The sequence below is a fragment of the Triticum urartu genome, chromosome 2A (genome assembly GCF_056163025.1).
Source record: "Triticum urartu cultivar PI428250 chromosome 2A, HENAU_Tu73, whole genome shotgun sequence".
Classification (NCBI taxonomy): domain Eukaryota; kingdom Viridiplantae; phylum Streptophyta; class Magnoliopsida; order Poales; family Poaceae; genus Triticum; species Triticum urartu.
Genome location: NC_141874.1, coordinates 640,334,299 through 640,357,789, shown reverse-complemented (window position 1 = coordinate 640,357,789; position 23,491 = coordinate 640,334,299). Strand labels below are relative to the sequence as shown.

At 50.4% G+C, this 23,491-nt stretch overlaps 2 protein-coding genes across 2 annotated transcripts; one reads left to right on the top strand and one right to left on the bottom strand.

Moving 5' to 3' along the window:
- Nucleotides 1-8,133: 8,133 nt before the first annotated feature.
- Nucleotides 8,134-10,380, bottom strand: LOC147986359 (polygalacturonase ADPG1-like). The gene is made up of 8 exons (XM_087544681.1): nucleotides 10,156-10,380; nucleotides 9,902-10,039; nucleotides 9,626-9,787; nucleotides 9,467-9,490; nucleotides 9,064-9,353; nucleotides 8,840-8,948; nucleotides 8,610-8,723; nucleotides 8,134-8,462 (listed from the first exon to the last, which is right to left on the bottom strand). Exons 1-8 carry the CDS (start codon nucleotides 10,282-10,284, stop codon nucleotides 8,238-8,240), a joined length of 1,191 nt encoding a protein of 396 aa, XP_087400807.1. The 5' UTR covers nucleotides 10,285-10,380; the 3' UTR covers nucleotides 8,134-8,237.
- A 7,034-nt stretch (nucleotides 10,381-17,414) lies between these two features.
- LOC147986358 (uncharacterized) lies at nucleotides 17,415-19,709 on the top strand. Its single transcript, XM_087541976.1, has 5 exons — nucleotides 17,415-17,649; nucleotides 17,724-18,103; nucleotides 18,216-18,473; nucleotides 18,609-19,283; nucleotides 19,632-19,709. Exons 1-5 carry the CDS (start codon nucleotides 17,415-17,417, stop codon nucleotides 19,707-19,709), a joined length of 1,626 nt encoding a protein of 541 aa, XP_087398102.1.
- Nucleotides 19,710-23,491: the final 3,782 nt, after the last annotated feature.

The following is a 23,491-nucleotide window of genomic DNA, read 5'->3' as shown; positions in this document are numbered from 1 at the left end:
TTGTTGCAAGTTTTACATGGCTGCTACGGGCTTAGCAAGAACCGTTCTTACGTACGCATCAAAAACCACAACGCGGTATAGTGATTGCTTTTTGATCTTCAGTAAGAACCCTGTTCATTGAATCCGATTCAACTAAAGTTGGAGAAACTGACACCCACCAACCACCTGTGTGCAAAGCACGTCGGTAGAACCAGTCTCATGAACGCAATCATGTAATGTCGGTCCGGGCCGCTTCATCCAACAATACCGTCGAATCAAGAAACAACTAGTGACGACAAGCAATATGTATATACCCACGCCCACAACTCATTTGTGTTCTACTCGTGCATATAACATCTACGCATAGACCTAGCTCGGATGCCACTGTTGGGGAATGCAGTATTTCAAAAAAAATCCTACGATAACGCAAGATCTATCTAGGGATGCATAGCAACGAGAGGGGAGAGTATGAAAACGTACCTGCTACATCTTGAGCTTGCGTTGGTTTTCCCCAAAGAGGAAGGGATGATGCAGCAGAGTAGCGTAAGTATTTCCCTCAGTTTTTGAGAACCAAGGTATCAATCCAGTAGGAGCCCACGCTCAAGTCCCTCGTATCTGCACAAAGCGATAGCTACCCGCAACCAACGCGATTAGGGGTTGTCAAGCCCTTCACGGTCACTTACGAGAGTGAGATCTGATAGATAGAATATTTTTGGTATTTTTGATATAAAGATGCAAAGTAAAAAGTAAAAGCAAAGTAAATAGCAAAACAAGATTAAAGTGATGGAGATTGATATGATGAGAATAGACCCGGGGGCCATAGGTTTCACTAGTGGCTTCTCTCGAGAGCATAAGTTTTCTACGGTGGGTGAACAAATTACTGTTGAGCAATTGACAGAATTGAGCATAGTTATGAGAATATCTAGGCATGATCATGTATATAGGCATCATGTCCGTGACAAGTAGATCGAAACGATTCTGCATCTACTACTATTACTCCACTCATCGACCGCTATCCAGCATGCATCTAGAGTATTAAGTTAAAAATAGAGTAATGCTTTAAGCAAGATGACATGATGTAGAGAGATAAATTCATGCAATATGAAATAAACCCCATCTTGTTATCCTCGATGACAACGATACAATTCGTGTCTTGCTGCCCCTTCTGTCACTGGGAAAGAACACCGCAAGATCGAACCCAAAGCTAAGCACTTCTCCCATGGCAAGAACTACCAATCTAGTTGGCCAAACCAAACGGATAATTCGAAGAGACTTGCAAAGATAACCAATCATACATAAAAGAATTCAGAGAAGATTCAAATATTGTTCATAGATAGACTTGATCATAAACCCACAATTCATCGGTCTCAACAAACACACCGCAAAAGAAGAAGATTACATCGAATAGATCTCCACAAGAGAGGGGGAGAACATTGTATTGAGATCCAAAAAGAGAGAAGAAGCCATCTAGCTACTAACTACGGACCCAAAGGTCTGAGGTAAACTACTCACACTTCATCGGAGGGGATATGATGATGTAGAAGCCCTCCGTGATGACGGCCCTCTCCGGCGGAGCTCCGGAACAGGCCCCAAGATGGGATCTCATGGATACAGAAAGTTGCGGCGGTGGAATTAGGTTTTTTTGCTCCTGTTCTGATCGTTTGGGGGTACGTGGGTATATATAGGAGGAAGGAGTACGTCGGTGGAGCACTGAGGGGCCCACGAGGCAGGGGGCGCGCCCTGTAGGGGGGGCGCCCCCTACCCTCGTGACCGCCTCCGGTACTTCTTGGAGTAGGGTCCAAGTCTCCTGGGTCTTATCCGAGAAGAAAATCACGTTCCAAAAAGGATTTTTCTGTTTGGACTCCGTTTGATATTCTGTTTCTTCGAAACACTGAAATAGGCAAAAAACAGCAATTCTGGGCTGGGCCTCCGGTTAATAGGTTAGTCCCAAAAATAATATAAAAGTGGAAAATAGAGCCCAATATAGTCCAAAACAGTAGATAATATAGCATGGAGCAATCAAAAATTATAGATACGTTGGAGACATATCAGTACCCTCGTAGACCGAAAGCGGAAGCGTTAAGAAACGCGGTTGATGTAGTCTAATGTCTTTGCCATCCAACCAATCAAGTACCAAACGCACGGCACCTTCGCGATCTGCACACATTCAGCTCGGTGACGTCCCTTGTACTCTTGATCCAGTTGAGGCCGAGGAGAGTTTCGTAAGCATGACGACATGTTGACGGTGATGATGAAGTTACCAGCGCAGGGCTTCGCCTAAGCACTACGACGATATGACCGAGGTGTGTATTTGTGGAGGGGAGCACCGCACATGGCTAAAACAATTGTAAACTTGTGTGTCTATGGGGTTCCCCCTCCCCCGTATATAAAGGAGGGAGGAGGGGGCCGGCCGGCCATTATGGTGCGCCCCAAGGGGGGATTCCTACTCCTACTAGGAGTAGGTTTCCCCCCTTTCCTAGTCCTAATAGGAGGGGGAAGGAAGAGGAAGAGGAGAAGAAGGAAAGGCCCCCCCTCCCAATTCAGATTGGGCTTGGGGGCGCCCCCACCTCTTGGCCGCCTCCTCTCTCTTCCACTAAAGCCCATGTAGGCCCATTAAGCCCCCGGGGGGTTCCGGTAACCCCCCGGTACCTCCGGTATATGCCCGAACTCATATGAAACCATTTCGGTGTCCAAACATAACCTTCCAATATATCAATCTTCATGTCTCGACTATTTCAAGACTCCTCGTCATGTCCATGATCACATCTGGGACTCCGAACTACCTTCGGTACATCAAAACACATAAACTCATAATACCGATCGTCATCGAACGTTAGGCGTGCGGACCCTACGTGTTCGAGAACTATGTAGACATGACCGAGACTCATCTCTGGTCAATAACCAATAGCGGAAACTGGATGCTCATATTGGTTCCCACATATTCTATGAAGATCTTTATCGGTCAAACCGCAAAACAACATACGTTGTCCCTTTGTCATCGGTATGTTACTTGCCCGAGATTCGATTGTCGGTATCATCACACCTAGTTCAATCTCGTTACCGGCAAGTCTCTTTGCTTGTTCCATAATGCAACATCCCGCAACTAACTAATTAGTCACATTTCTTGCAAGGCTTATAGTGATGTGCATTACCGAGAGGGCCCAGAGATACCTCTCTGATAATCGGAGTGACAAATCCTAATCTTGATCTATGCCAACTCAACAAACACCATAGGAGACGCCTGTAGAGCATCTTTATAATCACCCAATTACGTTGTGATGTTTGATAGCACACTAAGTGTTCCTCCGGTATTCGGGAGTTGCATAATCTCATGGTCATAGGAACATGTATAAGTTATGGAGAAAGCAATAGCAATAAACTAAACGATTATAGTGCTAAGCTAACGGATTTGTCAAGTCAATCACATCATTCTCTAATGATGTGATCCCATTCATCAAATGATAACTCATGTCTATGGCTAGGAAACTTAACCATCTTTGATTAACGAGCTAGTCAAGTAGAGGCATACTAGTGAGACTCTGTTTGTCTATGTGTTCACACATGTACTAAGTTTCCGGTTAATACAATTCTAGCATGAATAATAAACATTTACCATGATATAAGGAAATATAAATAACAACTTTATTATTGCCTCTAGGGCATATTTCCTTCAAAAACAACCAACATCCACCATAATCCCTTGGCACGTCAAAATTATGAAATCACATTACCTATAGGTTTGGTTACATCTCATCTTACCAGGACATGATTTTGAATAGGAGGTACAGTTTCGTGCCGAGTCCAAGGTGTGCGATAAAGGCTTGATTATCATCTCTAGTTGCCTACAAGCTGTTGTGCAGTTTGACCCATGGAGACTGAACCATGTCAATGGTAGGAATATATTCTCTTGCCAGCATGTAAGTTCAAGATCTTGCGCATCAAGGCATTCATCACTTGCTCCAGACGAAATGAATGAAATGCTACTGCTGGAGACAGACAATTTCACATATATGTAACTTGCAGTGCCTAAAGGCTAAGAGGAAGGACACAAAAATTTCTAGAAAAATTAGGAAGTAAGCATTTAGACACTATAGGTAACTAACATAAAGATGCCATGTTTAGAATAAGCCTCTTTAGCATAGTGGTCAATTTTATTTCGTGGCTATGTTCATTCCTAAAAAAAATTCACATAAGCTGCAATGCACTAATTACTACATCATGATTAAGCAAGCTCTACTAACTTTTCACTGACAACTCACGTAATTCTGCACACATAGAAGTGAATGTCTCTTTTTAGCTAGCTAGGAGGGAATGTAATTAAACAACAAAGGTACCTTGAAATTAAGGTCGAATGACGACCTCGGCCTATTCCCGTCGCTGCGCGCACGATAGTGATCCTCTCCTCCACCGACATCGTGCTGAGATGTCGTTCTGAAGCGTCCATGAGGAGGGGCGACCAAAGATGAAAGTGTCCATGGGGTGGCACAACAAGGAGGATGATTTATGGACTGCGACATCGATGACCTTGACTTCCTGCCTCCAGCTCCCGGGCACCAAACCTGACACGACTGTTGTAGATCCACTCGGCATGGCCTCCCACTCAACGAGGCCTCCGAGTAGTGCTTCGGACCTGCATCAGCACAACATCCTTCATTTTCTCTTACTTCAGCTCCTGAAGTAACATCATGAAATTGAAAATGCTAAAAATTTAAAGAAATCGTCTGAAACTAAAATACAGACAATGGATAACACATACGAGTATAAACATCACATATGTACATGCTCTTTCATTGAATACCTTGTAGGCATAGAGACAAAAATGAGATTTTTTGAGGATTGAATCAAGATAGAGGAGAAAGAGAGATAGCAGCCTGTACAACACGCAAGGGTGAGGCAGCGAGGTGTGGCGTCTCCTGTCTTTCCATGGCCACCTGCACCTCAGGCTCGACAACGCTATCCTCTCACACAAAAAAGAGAGAGCCTGGATTCACCGGTGCGCGGAGCTCAGTCGGCCGCCATGTATAACGAAGAGGGGGTCGACGCAGCTCTCCTCGAATGCGCCGCTGCAGCCACCGTTCTCCTGCACAAGCACCAACAGCGTGCCCCAAACTGCCGGGACCAAAACCCACTCTCCTGCTCCCGCAACACGTCGCCAACAATCTCGTCGAACAAGATCCGAGCGGAATCGGCCGGCCAACCCAGTACAGCCACGGCACGCCACCGCCGCTTGTCCGCATCGTGCACCCGCGTCGCGGACAGCCATCTCCATGCCCCGCACTCGAGCAGGAGTCGCGCAAGAAAGACGAGGAGAGGAGCCAAAGGAGATGCAGATCATAACAGCTGGATCAGAGAGGATTGGAATGGGAGACGGGACACGGGCGTGGCGGAGGGGATTGAAGAGAGTGGCGGTGGTGATTGGCTCTGGGGTTTCCCGAGAGGCCTTTTTAGTTTCCCTTTTTTCTTTTTACCCCTCTTTTTTTCCTACCCAACCAATGTGTTCGACGTGGCACGCGCAAGGAGGCGCCCTTGTAGCGTAGCTTAATGTGTTTGATGGAAGTTACCTAGACAGTGATTACTGCCACAGTTTTCACTTTGCAGGTCAACTGGTGGCAATGCTGTGCCCGGCGCCCGGCGGCTTGCGGATACAAAGACTGATATTGATATTTTTTAGTCCATACAGGGGACTAGTATTTATCGCCTGTAGCGATCGCTCGATCACAGGGCCGAAAATGGACCAGGCCCGGTACTGGTGCTCACCTTTTGTTTTAGAATTTCTGGAGACTAACTAAGCCTCGCAAGGGTCACTTTTGTGGCATGTGAGCGTACCAAGTGGTGCATCCAGCCGCGTCACATGTCCGTACTGGATGCTCCATCTGAATTTTTTCTGTTCACATTTTGAGTTTTTTTTTCTTTTTTGGTCTTTTGTTTTTTGCTTGGTATTTCCCAGGTTTAGGAAAAACTTTTTGCGATGTACAACTATCTTCTCGAAAAGGAAAACAAACTATGAGTTTACAAGAAGCACATATTTGCTTCTCATGGAAGCATGAATTTGCTTCCGTGAGAAGTGCAACTGTGGTTCTCAAAATAAAAAAAAAATATGTACGTCCATGAAAAGTATAGATTTGCTTTTGCTAGAAACACAATTCTGTTTTTTTAAATGTGCTTCCATGAGAAGCACATATTTGCTTCCACGATATACTTCTCGGGAAAAGATATTTTGTGCTTCTCGAAAAGTGGAAAAAGGGTGAAAAGCCATAACTATGCTTCCGGGCTTAGGTTTTTTTCTTTCGCCTTTTTTGTTAATTGGTATTTTTTGGTTGCCGTTATTTTTTGCTTTTTGTTTTTTATGAAATTTTTTTTTTCGTTGCTGGTTTTTCATGTTTTTTGGGTCAAACCCTATTAACATGGGAAGTTTTGAAAATCTCAAAGCGAGAAATCCAACCACGAAAACGATTCAGGATTAGGACACATGATTCAAAAGATAAAATATTTTGAATAAACCAGTCTAGGAAAAAAGACAAAATCCCAGGTGGGCTACTTGTAACCACCTAAAAAGGTGGGGAGTGACTTTTGCAAAAGGGTAACTAGTTATTTCTGTTCCCTAAAAAAACTAGTTATTTCCATATTCCTCCCTTTTGCTCACTTAGTAAGTCTCATCGAGATGATGTCATCCATGTGCTCGGGCCTGATTCGCTTTCCTTGTTATTTGTTGTAGCCCTGCCTTTTTTCTTCTTTAATCAAGTGGGCTCATTTTCATGCCCATGTTTGTTTTTCTATTTTCGGTTGGCCTTTGAATTTGTGGATCGTGTTTTTTAACAGAAGCGGTCATCTAAGAAATAGGAACATTCCAAAAGTCAGAAGTTCAGCCGATTTGCAATGTTTAAGGGTTGTAGACATATTATTTTTCTCCATATCTATATCTATATCTATATCTATACCTACCAATAAAGCAAGGTGTGTTTCGTCAAATTTTTCATCCGTTCACCGCAGAAAATATTTTTTTTATCCGAGGTGGTATTAAATTCTTATGCGTTTGTCTACTAGAAAAAGATTTTTCGTACATGGGCCACGCGCTGTGGCCCAGCAAAGCCAGCCCACTTATTTTTCTGCCCTCGCAGCTGGGGAAATTCTATTTTCCGCACAGGGCGATAAGTAGTCAAAGTTTCGCACAGGACAACCAATAATATGCTGACCCATTTTTTTCTGTGTTTTACTTCTATTTTTATTCTCATTTCCCTATATCTTTTTTCACTCCCAAGTTTATTTTTCTTTTAGAATTTATTTCGTAAGTAAAAAATTCTCAAAAAAATTCAGAATTACAAAACCAAATTTTGGAAAATGTTCAGAATTCCAAAACTTTGTTGCTGTTTTGAAAAATATTCGGAACTTTTAAAGTTTCCCATTTTTTCAAATAATATTGCTTTACAAAATTGTTCGAGATTTCTAAAAAGAAAATGGCATTTTAAAAAAATGCTCCGAATTCAAAGAATGTTCTTATTTTACTGATTTTTTCAAAATTAAAAATAATGTTAGTGTATAAAATATACACATTTTCTAAAATATTTATGAATTTTCAACACATGTTCCTGTTTAAAAAAAATTATTCACAAATTTAAATAATGTTCATGTCTTTATAATAAAAAATTTGGTGTTTTCAAAAAATGTTTGTGAATTTTAAAATATGTTCCCTTTCATATTTTGTTCGCGTTTCTTCAAAAGTGTACATAATTTCCAAAAAACTGTTCAGTATTTAAAACATTGTTCATGTCTCCTAGAATATTCAGAAACTACATACCTTGAAATCCCCTCGATTGAAAAGAATTGAAAGGAAGAGTATATTGAATAACTCATGGGTCTTCTCTTAAATGCCCTCAATCAATGAATGAAAAAATAGCGGATTGATTCCTTCACACGCGGCGAAACCGAGAAACTAAATGTTCATTTTTCATGCGCACACAGGGTTTTGCTTGCATATATAATTTTCATTGACTTTAAATGCATACTATTTTATCTCCCGTTGCAACGCATGGGCATATTGTTCACTGACTTTAAATGTTCAAGGGTTGACTTTAAATGTTCAAGGGTTGTAGACATATTGTTTTTCTCCATATTTTTTATAAAACATTTACAATAGATATATTTGGAATTGTAGCATGGAAACATGTGGGAGATGGTATCACGGGATACTCTCTCCAAATGCACTGCTAAACCCTGGGCTGGGTATTATTACATTATCTATTTTTTTTCTATTACATACATTATCTAAGGCAAGGGATCTTCGGGTAGACATATCCGGAGGTGTCCCCTTGCGCGTTCTGGCAGCGGGCCACGGTTTCTCCGCCGTACGCAGCTGTGATCGCCACGGAGTTGACGTGGATGTTCGTGCAGCTGCCGCTCTCGCTGCAGTCGAACTCGACGGCCGTCTTGTACCTCGTAGTCCCCTTCAGGTTCGTGTACGTTATGTTGCTCAGCGCCACCGCCCCCTACGGCAAATAAAGACCAATCAGAAGATGCACAAACATTAGTACTCCCTCTGTATGAAAATACTTATAGTTGGGGAAACTTGGTAGTACTAGCTGCTCCACACGTATACAGATCGTCCAACAGTTAATAAACACATGCACTACTACCATGTTTGGGACATCGCGGCGGTCTACGTAGAACTGGTTGATGACCACAGGATGGTCCACGTTGGTGAAGTTTATGTCGGTGAAGGAGATGGATCTCGCGTAACCTTTCCCACCCTGCAGTGCGAAGAAACAGGCGTCAAAATCAGATGATCAGCTCCTTCGTTAGTAAGAGAAGGCCGGTTTCAGCTTGGTTTCATGGCGTGTCGATACACTGGCTAGCACTTTAGTACCTGCCACGTCTTGATCCTTGCTCCATTCGCGGTATTGATGAACTGGACGTTTTTTACGTCGATGTACTCCACGGATTCGGTTGCTCCCTTCCTGCCAAGGCTCCCCGCACTAGCCAAGAAACACAATCACGTCATTTTACTCCTCTTCTTGGGGTGCATGGTAAATAGAAAATGCAGATGGAAGAAGACTCCGTATTGTAAGTTTGTAACCCATTTTATGGTACCTTACACCATGGCCGGGGCCGCAGACGATTCCGTCCACGGTGACGAATTGGCTCCCGGGGCCAATGGAGATGCAGTCGTCGCCGGTGCCGATGGTCGATCTGGTGACGCGGACGTCTTGGCTCCGGTCGATGTGCACGCCGTCGGTGTTGGGGCTGTTCCAGGGCGCGGTGATGGTCAGCTGCGTCAGGTGGACCTTGCTGCTCTGGCTGACGGCGATGTGCATCTGCGGGCTGTTCTTGCTGCTGAATTGGCTCAGCTCCACGTCGGCGCAGTTCATGACCACCAAGGCCTGTATCGGTCCATGCGGTGGCACGTACGCAATGAGGTTACATTACATGCAGGTTGATTAGCGAATGCTAGTTACCTAGACAGTGTACTTGCTTTCTACACATTTGCACTAACCGTCGGCGCCTTAGAGATACAGTCCTGAAAGAAAAGATTATAGACAATTAAGTACTTTCTCTCAGACGAAGATTTGACAAATAAATCAAAAAAACTCAAATGCAAGGAGGAATGAAAAGATTTTCGTTCTTTCTTGCAAGAGGTGAGTTGGGCTCTCACAGCATGGCGTTTGCATTTATCGCCCCACCACGTCCCGCCTCTGCCGTCGAGCAAGCCGGTGCTGCCGCCGGTAACCGTGAGCCCGTGGACCTGGTAGAACATCAGCCAATAGTTCTTCTCGCTCCATGGGCGCGCCGGCGGCGCCGTAATCGTGCCCATGACCTACGACAGCCAAAGAAAGGCCGCAGGATTTCTGACCGTCAGATGAGGCCTAGCCATGGAAGCCACGGACCAGACCTAAGACGAGATCAGGAAAGACGAACGGTGCATGCGTGCCTGGACGATAATTCTGCTGGAGGCGCAGGGCCCGCTGAACCTGGTGGGGCCGACGAGGAAGGATTTGGCCGCCGGCACGAGCAGCGTCGCCGACCAGCCTCTGGCGCCGCACGCCGCCGTCCATGCGTCCATGAACGCCTTCCCATGCAGTACAGAAAACCAACTCACATCCGTCACGTAGGTTGAGTTATTTCGATGGAGAGCGCGACGGCAAGTCGGGCATCGCGCGCGCGCGTGCGTGCGTGCGTACGTACCTTGGTGTCGTCAGTGGTCCCGTCGCCTCGAGCACCGTAGTCCTTGACGTTGAACACGCCGGCGGCGGCGACGAGCACGCCACACCACGCGAGGCCGGCGAGGAGCAGGGTGGCCGTGCGGATGCCCATGATACCTTGCAAGATTACTTAGTACTGTACACTATACTCTCACCGCAGTCTGTGAGTGGAGTGAAGTGCCAAGCTCCGTTCGATCCTAAAATGTTTTTCCGTGGGGGTATATATATCCTCTTCAAGTTCATGCCGGCTGAAATGAAGAGCGTTGAGAGCATACATGGTAGTGCATCTATGACATGTGGACCCATCTTGAAAACACTTGGCTGCACTCGGCGATGGCTTGTATATATGTACACCGGAGAAGCGTGGAAACTGGGGGCGGCACCTTTTCTTCATTTTTTTTTGAAACAAACAAAGAGGCGGCACCGTTTGTTTTGGTGTTGAAGATTGCCCAAGTGGTGTTGAAGCCACATAGCATTTTGCCGGATCATGTATCTGTCAACGCCCGATACCAGATGGATCCTTTGTCGTGTTCTCGCACCGAAGAAATGAAGATCGATGAAGTGACATGTACGTTTGCCTCACAAATAATAGAGATATATGTTCGATCAAATGTAATCCTCTTCAAGTTTATGTCGGGCTGAAATGAAGAGCGCTGAGGGCATACGTGGTAGTGCATCTATGACATATGGACCCATCTCGAAAACACTTGGCTGCACTCGGCGATGGCTTGTATATATGTACACCGGAGAAGCGTGGAAACTGAGGGCGGCACCTTTTCTTCATTTATTGTTTGAAACAAACAAAGAGGCGGCACCGTTTGTTTTGTTGTTGAAGATTGCCCAAGTGGTGTTGAACCCACATAGCATTTTGCTGGATCATGTATCTATCAACGCCCACCGATACCAGATTGATCCTTTGTTGTGTTCTCGTGCCGAAGAAATGAGGATCGATGGAATGACATGTACGTTTGCCTCACAAAATAATAGAGATATACGTTCGATCAGATGTAATGCTTAATCGTCCCAAATTGAATGTGTAAACAATTTCCATGCACTTTCAATGCTTATATTTTAGTAGGCTGGTTGTAGTGGTATCATGTATCAGTATCATGCACATAATATTAGTATATGATATTATTTCTATAATGCACAATATTATAGAATAGTATCATATCTTATTTATTGATGCATGCCACATAAAAGAATATTATTTATTATGATATAGTATCATAATATGATACTCGACCATCTCTTTCTTCATTTAATTCTATGCAGCCTCATCAAAATTGCTTAATTGGTATGCATTATAGTAGTTATATATGATACTCCCATTACGGTTAGCCGTATCATTTCATAGTCAAAGATCTGATGTAGCATCTTATTTAATGAGGAAAGAGAAATCAACCATATCTTAATTTTGATATTAATCTTAACATCAAATCCAGATATCTCATAAGTTTTCTCTCACCAAATGCATCAAAATGACTTATTTTTGAAACAATACTAGACGTATAGTGCACTATCACGGAGACTGCTATATCTAAATATTTATTTAATGTAGTGGATATAGGTCAAGATATGATGCACCAGCCCTGCCCTAAGTAAACTATCCCACCGTAGCCATTTCAAAGCTCCTAATCAACAAACTCAAACCCCCAATTCGTGGTTTCGCATGGAGACCATTGCCGGGCATGCAAAGCATCCGAGCGACACTAGCCAGCAAAGGAGCACAACATAGCTGCCATCAAACCCCACCACACTGGGGAAGAAACCGAGAAGAGAGCTTGCCCAGAAGAGTTTCTCCACCTGAAACGACACATGCAAAATACTTCCTTCATTCCTAAATATAAGTCTTTGGAGAGATACTACTATGGACAACATACGAAGTAAAACGAATGAATCTATACTCTAAAATGCATCTAGATACATCTGTATATGGTTCATAGTTGTTGAGTATGATATTCGTGCATGTATATTGTCTTTTGTACATGTTGGAAACGAATATTTTGGCAATGCAACTCGATGTATTGATCGGTGCATAGCGCACGTATATATGGAGTACAAGGTGGGCCACAACCTCAACTATACAATGACTAGGAGGTGGGCCGGACTATACAATATACATGCACAAACCATATATTCAACACCCCCCCGCAGTCGAAGCGTCGCCGGAGACGCAAAGACTGGACCTGAACTCCTCGAAAACAGAAGTAGGCAGTCCTTTTTTCATAACATTGGCAAACTGTTGCGCCGTCGGGACGTGGAGGACCCGGATGCGCCCAAGGGCCACCTGCTCACAAACAAAGTGTATGTCAAGCTCAATGTGCTTCGTTCGTCGATGATGGACCGGGTTGGCGGAGAGGTACACGGCGGAGACGTTGTCGCAGTAGACGAGTGTGGCCTTGTGAACATCACAAAGCAACTCCTGGAGCAGCTGACGAAGCCAAGAGCATTCGGCAACGGCGTTAGCCACTGCCCGATGCTCTGCCTCGGCACTCGAGCGAGAGACCGTGGGCTGTCGCTTGGAAGACCAAGAGATCAGAGACGGCCCAAGGTAGACACAGTACCCCGAAGTGGAGCGCCATGTGTCCGGGCAGCCAGCCTAGTCCGCATCAGAGTAGGCGACGAGGTCGGTAGAGGCGGAGGCCGTCAGTGTAAGTCCCATGGACATAGTGCCGCATATGTAACTGAGGATACGCTTCACCAAGGTCCAGTGAGAGTCACGCGGAGCATGCATGTGAAGACAGACCTGCTGAACGGCATACTGCAAGTCGGGGCACGTCGGAGTGAGGTACTGCAAGGCACCCACAATGGAGCGATAGAAGGCCGCGTCGGATGCGAGAGAGCCCTCCAGAGCTGAAATCTTGGCCTTGGTGTCAACAGGCATGGGAGCAGGCTTGAGTTAAGAATGCCGGCACGATCGAGAAGCTCATGGGCGTAACGCTGCTGGTGCAGAAAGAACCCATCTGGCCGTCGAACCACCTCAATGCCGAGGAAGTAGTGGAGGGGCCCCAAGTCCTTCAGGGCAAACTCATCGCGAAGACGAGCAGTAAGCCGCTGGAGAAGCGCGACAGTGGAAGCCGTCAGGATGATGTCGTCGATGTAGAGCAACAAGTAGGCCGTGTCAACCCCGTGATGGTACACGAAGAGGGACGCGTCGAAGCGGGTCGATGTAAATCCGAGCGTCTGCAGGAAGGCAGCGATGCGCTGGTACCAGGCCCGAGGCGCCTGCTTAAACCCGTAAAGAGAACGGGAGAGCAAGCACACATGGTCCGGATGTGTGGCGTCGACGAAGCCGGTGGGCTGCTCACAAAACACCTGCTCGGCGAGGTGGCCGTGCAAGAAGGCGTTGGAGACGTCCAACTGATGCACGGGCCAAGCTCGGGAGACGGCCAGCTGAAGCACGGTGCGGGACGTGCCCGGTTTAACAACCGGAGCAAAAGTGTCGGTGAAGTCCACGCCCGCACGTTGCCGAAAGCCTCGAACCACCCAGCGAGCTTTGTAGCGTTCGAGAGTCCCGTCGGGACGAGTCTTATGCCGAAAGACCCACTTGCCCGTGATGATGTTGGCACGAGGTGGCCGAGGGACAAGCTGCCAGGTGCGGTTCCATTGGAGCGCATCGAACTCTTCCTGCATCGCAGCGAGCCAATGAGGGCCCCGAAGGGCGGCTCGAGCTGACGATAGGAGAGGGGACGGCTCAGAGACGGAAGCAGCGAGAAGATACTCATCGCTGGTGTACCGCGTACTCGGGCAGAAGGTACCGGCCCGAGAGCGAGTCATCGGGCGGTGCAGCGAGTCCGGGGCGACGGGCGAGGACGAAGAAGAGCCCGCCGCCACTGATGCCACGGGTGAGGCCGCGGGCGAGGCCGCCTCGGGCGAGGCTGCCGGCGAGGGCGCGGGGAAGGCCGCCGCGGGTGAGGCAGCCGGTGAGGGCGTGGGGAAGGCCGCCGCGGGCAAGGCCGCCGGCGAGGGCGCGGGGGGCGCCGAGGAGGCCCGCGCCGATGGTGCCGCAGGGGGCGTCGCAGGCGCCGGGAGGGGTGCAACCCCAAAGGAAACCGGCCGGGGAGGAACTCGACCCGGGGCACGGGAGGCACCCTCAAAGCCAGGAGGCGGCCCGCGAGAAGCGCCCGAGCGGCCGTCACCAGGAGCGGGCAAGCCGCAACATCCGAAGGTACCTGCTGAAACGGAAAAACCATCTCATCAAAGTAAACGTGTCGGGAAGTGATGACCCGATGTGAGATAGGATCATAGCAGCGGTAGCCTTTGGTGTTGGGGGGATAGCCAAGAAAAATACAGGCCACAGACCGTGGTGCGAGCTTATGAGAAGTAGTGGAAGCGATGCTAGGGTAGCACAAGCAACCGAAAATGCGAAGCTCGGTGTAGGAAGGTGCCATGCCGAACAGAAGATGATGAGGAGCAAAATTCCCGCGAGTGCGACAAGGACGGATGTTGAGGAGTAGTGATGCGGTGGCGAGCGCGTCAGGCCAGAAATGTGGTGGCACGTTGGCGTGAAAGAGGAGGGTGCGAACGCAGTCATTAAGAGTGCGAAGCACGCGCTCAGCGCGGCCATTTTGTTGCGAAGTGTACGGGCAAGTGAGACGAAAAATCGTGCCGTGTGTGGCGAGAAGGTTGCGGATTGCAAGATTATCGAACTCCTTCCCGTTGTCTGTTTGCAACGCATGAATGGGGCGACCAAACTGCGTGGAGACATAGGAGTAGAATGCGGTGAGAGTGGCAACAGAATCCGACTTTCGCCGCAACGGGAAGGTCCACACATAGTGCGAAAAATCATCAAGGATAACAAGATAATAGAGATAGCCCGTGTTACTTGCAACATGAGAGGTCCAAACATCACTATGAATTAACTCAAAGGGGTATGAAGCAACATGCGAGGAAGTGCTAAAGGGTAAACGAGTATGTTTGCCGAGACGACATGCATGACAAGTGTGATCGTCGATCTTATTACACGTGAATGAAAAACTGCGAAGAATATGACGAAGGGTGGCAGGGTTGGGATGACCGAGACGAGCATGCCAAAGGCCCACTCCAGCGAAAAGCGCCATGGGTGTAGTGACGGAGGATATGGAGGAGTGGACCGGGTAGAGATCGTCGGGGCTGTCACATCGGTGGAGCACCATCCGGGTACGGGCATCCTTAACAGAAAAGCCAAACATGTCAAATTCAACGGTGACAGGATTTTCACGTGTAAGAGAACGAACAGAAACAACATTTTTAATGATGTCAGGTGAAATGAGTACGTTAGAAAGATGTAATGGAACGGAGTTAGAAGGAAAAGCAGCATGGCCGACATGAGTGATGGGCATGGAAGAACCGTCGCCCACGGTAATGTGAGCAGCAGTGTGAACAGGGTGAGCGGTAAGAAGGTTACCGGGGTTGGCGGCCATGTGAGCCGTGGCTCCGGTGTCCATGTACCAGTCGCCACCGCCGGTGTACTGCTGTGGCGTGGGGGCGGTGTGGAGGGCCGCTAGCAACGCGGGGTCCCATGGTGCCGGCAGGAGGGCCGGGGCCGACGACAGAGGCTGTGGCGGCGGCGCCACGAGCCCACCGGCCGGAGGCAGCCCATAGGCCGCCGAGGGGCCGTAGAGCGGCGCCGGCGGATATGCCTGAGGGGCCGCATACAAAGCCTGATGAGGGGCCGGGCGGGCGCCAAAAACACCGGGGACGGGGGTGCGCGGTATGGGATGGAGTATGCGTGAACAACCCCCGTCCAGGGGTTCTGGCCGGCCTGCCAGGGCATCGGCGGGAGTGGGTGCTGCGGCTGGCGCGGCGCCCCGCCATGGGCAGCTGGCAGCTGCTGCTGCTGCTGCTTGCGGCTACCTCGGCCGCGACGCCCGCCCCGGCGCTGCTGCTGCTCGGCGGGGGGCGGCGGAGGGGCCTGCGGTGGCGTGGGATATGGGAACCCGGGCGGCGGCTGCACGTGGTGGGGCCCCTGGGCGGGCCGCGGCGGGGGAGCCGGAGCGGTGGGCGGCGCACCGCCGCGGGTTCCGGCGGTGAGAGCCGTATGGGTCGCCCGGGCGCACGACATCCGCATCCTCTTCTCCTCCAGCTTCAGGTACGTGACGATCTTGGGGAAGGTCGGGTTGGTGATGAGAGGGATGTTGGAGGCGGCGTTCCCGAAATCTTCATTCAGGCCGGCGATGAGAGTGCTGAGGAGGAGCTCGTCGAGACCTTCTCGCCAAGGTCACGGAGCTCGTCGACAAGCTTCTTGAGGCGCATGCAATAATCGTCGACCGACGAGTCAAGCTGCTGGCACCCAAAAAACTCGCTGTGCAAGAAAACCTTGCGTTGGAGCTCGTTGTCGGTGAAGAGGCCGTTGAGCTTAGTCCAAACGTCGTGAGCGTCATCATAGGCGGAGACCACCGTGTGGAAGAGGTCCTTCGAGATGGTGGTGTAGAACCAGCGGATCAGAGTGGCGTCGATGGACGTCCACCCCTCATCGTCCTCCATGAAGCGGGAGTCCACAGAGCCATCGATGTGATCCCGGAGATTGTACTCACGGAACACAAGGGAGAAGTACGTCTTCCAGGCATAGTAGGTGGAGGTGAGTTGATCGAGGACGACGGGAACCCGAGCGAGGATATTGAGATCACGGATGACGACGGGATCGGGGCCGTCGAAGGGGTTGGTGCGTCGGCTGCGGGTGGTACCGGTGAAACCGGGGGAGGCCATGGCCGAGAGGGGAGGGCGGCGGCGCGTGGTGAAGCAGCGCGGCGGGAGGGATGGTGGCATGACGCGGGTGGCGACACTGCGGGTGCGGGCGGAAGCGCGAGGCGGCGGCACACAGGGGGGCGGCAGCGCGGTGTCGAGGAGACGCGGCGGCGGCGATGGGATCGCGGCGGCGGCGGTAGGAGTTAGGGTTAGGATCGTAGGTATGATACCATGTTGGAAACGAATATTTTGGCAATGCAACTCGATGTATTGATCGGTGCATAGCGCACGTATATATGGAGTACAAGGTGGGCCACAACCTCAACTATACAATGACTAGGAGGTGGGCCGGACTATACAATATACATGCACAAACCATATATTCAACAGTACATTAAGCCCACCTCTCTAGGTTGTTGTATAGATTGAGGTAGAGGCACCACCTTGTATTTATATATACTGTGCACATTGCACCGAATCAATATATCATGCAATTCATACATCTACATGGTATCAGTTTTTAGGTTTAGACTTTTACCCTAGCTTCCGCTGCCGCCGCCGCCGCACTCCTCCATGCCGCCGCCGCCGCCGCTTCCCATCCCGCTCCTTTACCCGGCCCGCCGCTGCTTCCCTTCGCGGGACCAGCGCACGCTCGCTTCGCACGCTATGCGCCAGCCGCTACGCGCGCTTGCCGCCAGCCGCTACGCGCGCTTGCCTGCACGCTGCTCGCCGCTACGCGCCAACCTCGTCTGCCAGCTGCCCGTCTCGTCTGATCGGACGCACGCCGCACGCCTCGTCTGCTCGCCTCGTCAGTACCCGCCCGCCTCGCAAAACGCTGCTGCCGCTGACCTAAGCCACCGAGTCGCCTCGTCATGTCGTCAGTCACTTCCTCCGCGTCCACGAACTCCAACCCGTTCGCCGACGCCAACCCTCCCGACGTCAACGACATCCGCAGGCTCAACATCTTCGAGTGGGTGCTGGTTCGTCTCTCCCAGGCGGACTCCTCCTACCACACGTGGAAAACGTACTTCTCCCTCGTGTTTCGGGAGTACCATCTCGTGGATCACGTGGACGGCACCGTCGACTCCAGTCTCATCCCCGAGTTTCACGACTGGTCCACCATCGACACCACGATCATCCGCTGGTTTTTCCTCACCATCACGCCCGACCTCTTCCAGACGGTCGTGACAGACGGTGATGATGCCTGCACCGTGTGGACCAAGCTGAACGGGCTCTTCACCGACAACAAGCTCCAACGTCGCGTTTTTTCTGTAGCAAGAGTTCTTTGGGTGTCATCAGGACAACACCTCCATCGACGACTATTGTCACCGCCTTAAGACTCTCGTTGATGAGCTTCACGATATTGGCGCCAAGGTCGATGATGACCTCCTCCTCAGCACGCTCACCGCCGGGCTCAACGAGGATTTCGGCAACGCCGCAGGGAACCTCAGCCTCATCCCCAACCCGTCCTTCGCCAAGTTCGTTGCGTATCTCCGCTTGGAGGAGAAGAGGATGAAGAAGGTGAAGACGCACGCCATCCACACCGCCCTCGTTGCCGGCACCTCCCGCGGTGGGCCTCGAGCGCCTCCCGCTGCCCCAGCAGTGTCATCAGGCACCTTTTCCGGCGCCCCAGTAGCCAGGCTCCTGCCCCTGCCATACAGCCCACCCGCGCTCCCCGCTCCTCCCATTGAAAAGCACCGCGGGGGCCGGCGCGGTGGCCGACGCGGCGGTCAGCAGCAGCAGCAGCCGCAGCAAGCTGGCCAGCAGCAGCAGCAGTTTCAGGCGCCGAAGCAGCTCCAGGTGCCGCCCCCATGGGCCTCCGGCTACAACCCCTGGACCGGTGTTGTCCATGCGTACACCATGCCGGTTCCACGGGCTCTTGCACCGACGCTTCCTGTGCCGCGCCCACCGGCGCACCAGGCCTACTACGCGGCTCCGCAGCCGTACAGAGGATACCCACCGCCGCAGATGAGCGGCGCCTACGGTCTCCCTGCGGTCTCGCCGCCGCCCTCGCCGGTCCTGCCGCCGGCACCTTGGGATTTGGCGCTCCTCGCCGCGCTGCACGCTGCGCCCACGCCGAACAACTACACTGGAGGCGGTGATTGGTACATGGACACCGGGGCTACGGCTCACATGTTTGCTCATCCTGGTAATCTTGCCTCCTTCATCCCTGTCACCACCGACCGCCGCATCATTGTCGGCAACGGCTCCACACTACCTATCACACATGTCGGGCACACTTCTTTTCCTTCTACTTCTATGCCTATTACTTTGTCTAACATTCTTGTGTCCCCTCATCTTATTAAGAATCTTGTTTCCGTTCGTTGTTTAACTCATGAAAATTCTGTTACTGTTGAATTTGACGAGCTTGGTTTTTGTGTCAAGGACGCTCGAACCAGGATGGCACTTCACCGATGTGACAGCCTCGACGAGCTCTATCCGGTGCATCCGCCGTCCACCTCCACCACCGCACCGGTTGCTCTCTCCGCTGACGTCGATCTTTGGCACGCTCGTTTGGGTCATCCCAACCCCGTCACACTTCGTCATATTCTTAGGAGTTTCAGTTTCAGTTGTAATAAGATAGAGGACCACACCTGTCATGCGTGTCGTGTCGGCAAACATGTCCGCCTTCCGTTTAATAACTCCACCACCATAGCTTCTTTTCCTTTTCTGTTGATTCATAGCGATGTGTGGACCTCTCCGGTTCCTAGTAATTTGGGCTATTTATACTATCTGGTTATTCTTGATGATTATTCTCACTATGTGTGGACATTTCCTTTACGACGCAAGTCGGATGCACTCTCCACTTTGTCGGCCTTTTACTCCTATGTCAGCACGCAGTTTGGGCGTCCCATTCTTGCTCTTTAGACTGACAATGGAAAAGAGTTCGACAATCTTACTTTCCGCACTTTTCTGTCACACCACGGCACAGTTTTTTGTCTCACATGCCCGTATACTTCACAACAGAACGATCGAGCCGAACGTGTCCTTCGCACTCTGAACGACTGCGTTCGGACGCTCCTGTTCCACGCTAATGTGTCGCCTCGTTTCTGGCCAGATGTATTCGCTACTGCTTCACTTCTCCTTAACCTTCGCCCTTGCCGCCCATGATGGAACTATGCACCTCATCATCTTCTCTTCGGTACGCCCCCATCTTATGATGACTTGCGTATTTTCGGGTGCCTTTGCTATCCTAGCACTGTGGACTCCGCTCCTCACAAACTTGCACCTCGTTCTGTTGCTTGCATGTTCATCGGCTACCCCTCCAACTCCAAGGGATATCGGTGCTACGATCCCGTCTCCCACCGTGTGTTCACTTCCCGACACGTTTACTTTGATGAGCATGTGTTTCCATTTCAGCAGGTACTTCCGGCTGTTCCTCCCGCCACCGGTGACGCGGGTTCCTCGGCGTCGCCCCCTGGCCCGCCCCTGGCTTTGAGGCGCGCCCCCCGCCTGCGCCGTCGGCCCCCTCGGCGCCCCCGGCCTCCTCGGCGCCCCCGGCCTCCTCGGCACCCCTGGCCTCCTCGGCGCCCCTCGGCGCCTTCTCGGCGCCCCCTCGGCGCCCCCGCCCCCCACGCCTCCGGCACCTCTGGCCGGCCCGGTCACCCGCGCCCATACGGGCGTTTTTCGCCCGAGCTCGCGCTACGCCGCAGATGACTACGTTCATGCGGCGTCCACCTCTGAGCCGTCGCCTTTTCCATCCTCCGTCCGAGCCGCTCTTCATGACCCGCTCTGGCTGGCTGCGATGTAAGAGGAGTTTGACGCTCTGTTGCGCAACCGGACGTGGCAGCTTGTTCCCCGTCCCCGGCACGCTAACGTGATTACCGGGAAGTGGGTTTTCAAACACAAGCTCCGTCCTGATGGTACTCTTGGTCGCTATAAAGCGTGTTGGGTCGTTCGGGGCTTCAGGCAGCGTGCTGGCATCGACTTCACCGACACATTTGCTCAAGTCGTCAAGCCCGGCACGATTCACACGGTTCTTCACCTTGCGGTCTCCCGTGCTTGGCCGGTGCACCAGATGGACGTCTCCAACGCCTTCCTCCATGGCCACCTCGAGGAGCAGGTCTTCTGCTAGCAGCCCACCGGGTTTGTTGACCCGGCGCTTCCCGACCATGTGTGCCTGCTCTCGCGGTCCTTGTATGGACTCAAACAGGCTCCGCGCGCTTGGTACCAGCGCATAGCGGCGTTTCTCCACCAGCTTGGGTTTCGCTCTACCCGCTCGGACGCCTCGCTCTTCGTCTATCATCAGGGCTCCGACACGGCCTACTTGCTGCTGTACGTCGACGACATCATCCTGACGACATGTACGGCTGGTCTCCTCAGTCAGCTCACGGCTCGTCTTCGCCTGAGTTCGGCATCAAGGACTTGGGCCCTTTGCACTACTTCCTCGGTGTCGAGGTGGTGCATCGTCCGGATGGTTTCTTCCTTCATCAGCTGAAGTACGCTCATGAGCTCCTGGAGCGCGCCGGCATGCTTAACCGCAAGCCCGCCGCTACGCCTGTTGATACGAAGGCCAAGCTCTCTGCCACGGATGGTTCTCCTGCTTCGGATGCTGCTTTCTATCGGTCTATCATTGGTGCTTTCCAGTACCTCACCCTGACTCGACCTGAGATCCAGTATGCCATGCAGCAGGTGTGTCTTCATATGCATGCTCCTCAAGACATTCACTGGGCTGCCGTCAAGCGGATTCTTCGCTATGTCTGTGGCACTATGGATCTTGGCGTCACGCTTCACGCCTCCGCGCCTACTCCGATGCCGACTGGGCGGGCTGTCCTAACACTCGTCGTTCCACTTTGGGCTATTGTGTCTACCTTGGACCCTCACTTATCTCGTGGTCATCTAAGCGGCAGCCTACGGTCTCTCGTTCCAGTGCTGAGGCCAAGTATCGTGCGGTGGCCAACGCCGTCGCTGAGTGTTCGTGGCTTCGCCAGCTGCTTCAGGAGCTTTCCTGCCCTGTTGACCGTGCCACGGTGGTCTACTGTGACAACGTCTCGGCGGTCTACCTCTCTGCTAACCCGGTACATCATTGCCGGACCAAGCATATTGAGTTGGATATTCTTTTTGTTCAGGAACAGGTGGCTCTTGGCCATATTCGTGTTTTACACGTTCCTACTTCCCAACAATTTGCAGATATCATGACCAAGGGCTTGCCTACGGCGTCATTTGAGGAGTTCCGGTCCAGTCTTTGCGTCAGCTATGGTGCCGCTTCGACTGCGGGGGGGGGGGGTGTTGAGTATGATATTCGTGCATGTATATTGTCTTTTGTACATTAGGCCCACCTCTCTAGGTTGTTGTATAGATTGAGGTAGAGGCCCCACCTTGTTATATAGATTGCACCGAATCAATATATCGTGCAATTCATACATCTACAATAGTAAAATCTCTATACAGACTTATATTTAGGAGGAACGAAGAGAGTAAAACCGAGCGAGCCGGCCAGACCATCCACATGATGACATGAGCCATTGTCACATGTTGGGTCCACTCAACCAGGGTCTTCGCATGAGCCACCTGTCTAGGTAAATGTGCTTAGATATGCATGACATGGTGGTTGAACTACACGAGAAAGCAACGAGTGGCCAATTGATGCTACGAATGAGCCCGGGCAACACACAAGCCCTCCAATGCGTGGGACAAGTAAAAAGAAATCTTCAATGCTAAATGAGCGAGATCAATGACACCACACATGATGCACCAGGTTCAATGTTGAGGGCCCATGGAAAATTGACACATCACACATCAAGCACCCAGTCGCCTGTGGTTTCAGGCCCATTTGATGAGGCTGGGCATTAGAGCATCCGATGAAGGCCAAACAAAAAGGCTCTATGTAACCGATCGAATGGTCGTGCCCAACAAGTCCCCACGTCGCGGGCTGCATAGTTGTAGAATTCTGATAGGTTGCTCGCGGCACCGAACAGCCAAGCAACAACATAGAGGACCACCCAGGTAAATGATTCGTCGTTGGTTTGACGAGGATATCAATACCATTGTTATACCCACAACCCCTAATGCTATATATACTGGATCAATCACTAGAGCTCGCACACGTCAATTGAATTACCATGTACTTTTTTCTTAGTAATAATTCTAATGTTCATGAGAATATGATGCTATCTAAATTGGATACATTTATATTGATTACTACTGAAGGGGCTAGCATGGACAAGAGGGATGAACACTAGAGCAGAAACAAGCATGGAGATGAAGGCGCGCGGGAAGGGAACCAGAACGACGTTTCTAGTGCAGATTTCAGTACTTTGAAGCCTCCTTGATGACATACAAGGACATGGATGAAATATAAAAGATGCCCTTTCATAAATTTCGTACATAGCTTATAATAGGTGCCACACCACCTTATTTTTGGGCCAGGCCCATGTAATTTCGAAATACTTGAGTATAGGCTGTTTTTAGAGTCCGTATGTGTGGAGAAACAAGAGTTAGGGTTGGTTTCAGACCACTCCTCCAAGGGTCATGAAATTCCCCCCTCTTCCTCCATATATACAGCCTTAGGACATCGTTTAGACTTTGGGTTTTGTTTAGATTATAGTTCTCCATAGCTGCAACTTCACATACTTCGTTTGTATTCAACGACCAGACCAAGATGTCACAGAACCCCACCTTGATCAATAAAGCTTTCCTCTTATATTCGC